At 45.8% G+C, this 5,000-nt stretch overlaps 1 protein-coding gene across 3 annotated transcripts in view; it reads right to left on the bottom strand.

Annotated features, from left to right (window-relative positions):
* Positions 1–5,000, bottom strand: part of PPP3CC (protein phosphatase 3 catalytic subunit gamma) — a gene marked incomplete at its 5' end in the record, with an annotated part of 38,043 nt that overhangs the window by 20,776 nt on the left and 12,267 nt on the right. For all 3 annotated transcript variants that reach the window (XM_014590883.1, XM_014590884.1, XM_014590885.1), the window contains 3 exon segments: positions 750–844; positions 924–1,001; positions 4,509–4,648. In XM_014590883.1, the coding sequence (XP_014446369.1) occupies positions 750–844; positions 924–1,001; positions 4,509–4,648 (313 nt within the window).

The raw sequence follows: 5,000 nt of genomic DNA, 5'->3' as shown, positions 1-5,000 counted from the left end.
AGCCTGGTCTGCCTGAACACGGCAGTACGGAAGCGAGTGCCCAAGGCCGGACAGACTGGATGGCTGGAGGCAGCCGATCGTGCTGGGACCAGCACCTGGGAAGGCGTTTCTCTGCATCTCACATGCATGTGCCCGCTCGACTATGAATAAAGAAATCAATTAAAAAGAAAGACTTTAACAGGATAAAGTCTTAGAAGTGGAATTTCTGGAACAAAAGGCATGTGCATATCCAGTCCTCTTCTTTTTTATATGGGAAACTGAGGTTTAGGAAGGTTCTGCGACTTACCCCAGGCACTGTCTCTGGGAGGGCTTAGCCTAAAGTGAAGATTTTTTCCTGACTCTTCGTACGATAACCGCCCACCTGTACTGCATCTCAAGGAGGGCAAAACCGGCTTCATAATTCAAGCAGAGCTCCAAGTAGTGGCATATTTCTGAGGTACCGTTATAAACAGATTAAATTCACCCAAGCCGATAATCTATGCTATCGGTTCCGATATTAACCTGGTGTCGTTTATGTTTCTCATACTTTGACTCGGTAATACAAATCAGATCTGTTTATACTCAAGAGAGCCCAGGACTCCTTAGGAGGTGAAGACTAAGCAGCATCGTAAATTCTAAATGTCTGCGTCTTTGTTTTAATAAAACCTTTTTAATTTAAAATTTATTTTAAAAATACTACACGCACATGATTCAACTAGCGCTCACATTCTCTTACAAATTCGAACTCAAATACAGCCGGACTCCTTTACCTTTGTTATTGTAGACATCGAGGTAATTGGGGGCAGAGAAGATTGTAATGAGGGACGGAAAGCCTGTACTCTGGGTCTTCCTGTACATCCGATACCTGGGAGAGACACGACACTCAGACGACAGCTCCGTCTTGACATTACAGGTGACATTCGGTACAGTTTCAATACACTTACCCAGCATCTTGGGCTTCATGGGCCCTGATGATTGATAATAAATTGTTGTTCTGCAAAAATTCACAAACAGCAGGGTAGCTGAAAAAGAAAATTCAAAATCATAAATGCAGAATTAGAACGATTATTTTCAAATGCACCACAGAACGTCCACAAATAGCTTAGTTCCCGGAGCTTTGTTTTTCCTTGTCGCGAGTGGAGCTCATCCCAGATCCCGCGTGACAGACAGTCCTAGGACAGAAAGAGCTCCCCGCCTTTTACTTTCTTTTCTTCTCTTTTCCTTTTTTCTTTTTTTTACTTTTTTAAAATAATTATTTTATTTAACTTTATTTATCCTTTTATTTATTTATTTATTTATTTATTTATTTTAATTTGACCAGAGAGGAATAGAGTGAGAGAGAAAGTGAGAAAGCAAGCCAGCAGGGCTGGGACTCAAACTGTGGTCAGCCATGTGGGAGTCCAGTCCCCTTAACCACCACGCCACCTGCTGGTCCCAAGTATTTTCTTCTTAACCCACTATAATAACAATAATAACAAGCTTGAAGAAGGCAGCCAGCCCGTAGCCTGGTGGTGAAGGGAGCTGGATCCCACAAGGCAACTGTGCATTTCACGTTCTGAACCCAGCAGTTTGAAACGCATGGCGTATGTGTGTGCATGCCCAAAGTCTAGAAAGGAGAGAGAAAGGAGGAGAAGGGACCGCAGCACGACCATTCCCCGAGGCGGAGTGCTTTCTTCCTCTCCCTCTCTCTGTCTCTCTCTGGTGAGCATGTGCACCTTCTGACAAATTTTTAAAAAATAAATCTTGGGGCCAGCAGGTAGCATGGTGGTTAAGGGTGCTGGACTCCCACATGGCCAACTGCGGTTCAAGTCCCAGACCTGGGACTTGAAATAAATAAAGTTAAATAAAATAATTCTTAGAAAAAAATAAATCTTGATGAAGAAGAAAGATTTTTACTTGACAAAGAGTACACGTGCAAGAGGGAGAGAGAAAGAGACACATAGAGAGAAACGACCTCCCAACAGGTCCTGGTCCTGATAGCCTTTGGACACTCGGTTCACACATCTGCAAGTGGGGTTCATTTGCAACAGTTACATTCTATCATGTTGCTACAAAAAATGGATTAGGGAATGTTAAGCCATTAATCCTAGGGGAATCACAAGGTGAGGCTCCTGTGAGGCTCTGGTCATACGTAACATTTTTATAAACTGATTAAGACAGCCCATCTCAGACATGTATCTATGTAAATACCGATCAATTTACCAACACCACCATAACCCCTGCTGATCAAATCCTATCTGTCACAAGTGTGGGGTTGTCAGAAAAGTCATGACACATTTTTGCATAGAAAACAGGAAAAAAAGTTTAAAAATGGGACTATCAGTGTAATGGCTATGTTGCTGGACTCCCATGTAGTCGACCACAGTTCAAGTCCCAGACCCGGTGGCTTAAACTCACGCCGGGTATATGTGTGTGCATGCCCAAGATCCCAAGAGGACAGTGGAGGAGAAGGGATTGTGGTGTGGCCATCCCCTGGGGGGTGATTTCTTCCTTTCTGTCTCTCTGTCTGTCTCTGTCTTTTTGGCGAGCACCCGTGCCCTACAGCAAAAACCTCTCCAAAAAAAAAGTAGAAAACATGAAAAAATACATCATGACTTTCGGATGCCCCCCACATTTCCCTGCGTGGCCCACAGCCTTCCTGTGCTAAGGATGAGCATTTCTTACTATACTTGAGGCCCTCCCTCTTTACGATAGAGCACATACACATGAGCAATGAGGGGCGCCCCTGCAGGGTCCGGTCATCAAGCCCCTTCCTCCAGTCCTCCAGCCCTGCAGGTCCTGGCACGCAGGGCCATGCCAGGCACCTTTCCCTGAGCAGGCCAGGGATTCGAACTGCAGCGTGGATCGAGCGTCTCTTGAACAGCACGCTATCGCTGCGCCCAGAGCCAGCCTTGGGAGTCATTTTAAACAGTGAAATCACTAACAAAAAAGCACAAAACCGGGGGAAAGGTGCATTAAGCAGCCCACGGGAGTACTCGTTTACCAGAGAGCTGAGACAAGGAGGCAGCGACTGCCGGCCGCTGCTGGGAATGGCGTGATGGGATGGGAGCCAGTGCTCAGTCACTGCGCAATGCACCTACCCATGAACGGCCGCGACGGGCCTGTGATGCTGAGCGTGACGGTTACTGGGGTTTGTTATAGGGCATGTGCACTCGCAAGAGACAGGCAGAGAGAAAGAGAAGGGAAAGTGAGAAATCTCCATCCCCTCCCCTGAGGAGGTGGCCACTCTGCATTCTCTTCTCAGGATTCTGGGCAGGTGTGCACACGTCTGGCCTGTTTTCCAAGGCACCAGGTCCAGACTCAAACCGCGCACTCAGTCATGTGAGATCTGGCCACCTTCGCCACCTCATGTCGGGCTGGCTGTGCGGTCTGTGGTTATTGATTTGCGGGGTGCAAAGAAATCTTGCTGAGTAGAGGAATTCATAAACACAAAACGTGAAAATAATGAGAACTGACTGTATACCCCAGGACTGAGCTGTAGGAGAATCTGTGGGTCGGAGCCCATGTGACCTCTGCAGAAATGATCATTTATACCCTGCCAGCAATACATATTACATTTTTATTCTAAGCAATGTAAAAAGAAGTAAAAGTTACATGATTTAATCATACGAGTCACTAGAAAAGTTGGTAGGAAAGAATAAAAAAGGTTGCTTAGAATAATATTAAAACTTGGGGCTGGCAGGTGGCATGGTGGTTAAAGGCACTGGATTCCCACATGACCGACTGTGGTTTGAGTCCTGGACCTGGCAGCTTGCTTTCGCACTTTCCCTTTCTTTGTCTCTCTCTGGTCAAATTAAAAAATAATAATAACAAACAGAATTAAATAAATCATTCATTTTTTTAAAAAATTATATAAAAAAAGATGGCAAAATTAAATCTTCTTTTGTGTGTATGTGTGTTTACATTAATGAATGTATTATCTTAGCCAATTAGCAAAGACTTTAGAGGACTAAATGTATATATATATATATATATGTCACAGTGAAATACTGGGTTTAAACATAATTTAGATTTCGACCTTCCACATATCCTTGTTTTTGATTGGCAAACCACAGGAAAGCTCACATGTGAGGGTTAAGACAACAGCCAACTTCCAGGAACTGTCCTGGGCTTAGCTCACAATGTCCTGTTCTTTTTATATCTTTGCACCAGTGGTTCCAAAGGCGGGAGAGCTTTGTATAACCTCAGAGCATTCTCCTGTCACAGACCTACTGAATCAGAAGCTTCGTGAAAAGAGCCAAGGAATCGTACTTTTCAAACAGTACATAGATGATGCTTGGGGACCAATAATCTAAACCCTTAGAGTCAGACGACAATACCGAAGCGCTGACGGACGCCCGATCATGTTCGGCGTGTTACACTCCCTAGGGCAGAACACCAGAGAAAATGAAACAAAAACATCTCTGCCTTCTAGCAATCAAAACATTAAACAGAAGTGCCCAAATAGATAGTTAAGATATAAAATGCTTAAAACTAATTTGCTCGCAAGTTTAACAGTTCCGTCATGCTCTGCTCTGAGGGTCACTCACCTGTAAAAGTAGGAGCACCCTCGGACGGTATTGTGGGTGTAGTGCTCTGAGGTCTTCTCACTGCCGTACTCCTCTGAGGGGTCAGACCAGAGCAGGTCACACACGGGCCCGAAGGCAGGAGGCTCGGTGAACCTGTCCAGCTGGAAGGCACGCAAAGGCCAACAGGAGGAATCAGAAAGGTCAGACCACTCTGAGAAACTGGTATGGCCACAGACCTTCCTTCCACTCACAAGAACGCTTCAGGGGAGAAAGTGGGAAGCCCCTAAATAATTCCCCACAGGGAGAGGGACACTGAGCAAAGTGTGCTGTGCAACTTCCGTGATCAGTGTTTATAAACGTCCCTGGCACCGAGCTGGCTGCAGGACAGGAGGCCGTGTGTGCGAGCTGTGTGGTGGCACTCATGTAGTTCGGGCACGCTGTCAGGCCCTGCAGGCCGTGTGTGCGAGCTGTGTGGCGGTAGGACTGAGGCCGTGCACGACAGCAGGACTACAG

The sequence above is a fragment of the Tupaia chinensis genome, unplaced genomic scaffold (genome assembly GCF_000334495.1).
Source record: "Tupaia chinensis unplaced genomic scaffold, TupChi_1.0 Scaffold000494_1, whole genome shotgun sequence".
NCBI classification, from domain to species: domain Eukaryota; kingdom Metazoa; phylum Chordata; class Mammalia; order Scandentia; family Tupaiidae; genus Tupaia; species Tupaia belangeri.
Note: the sequence above shows the minus strand (reverse complement) of the source record. Positions and strands in the feature narration are given on the sequence as shown.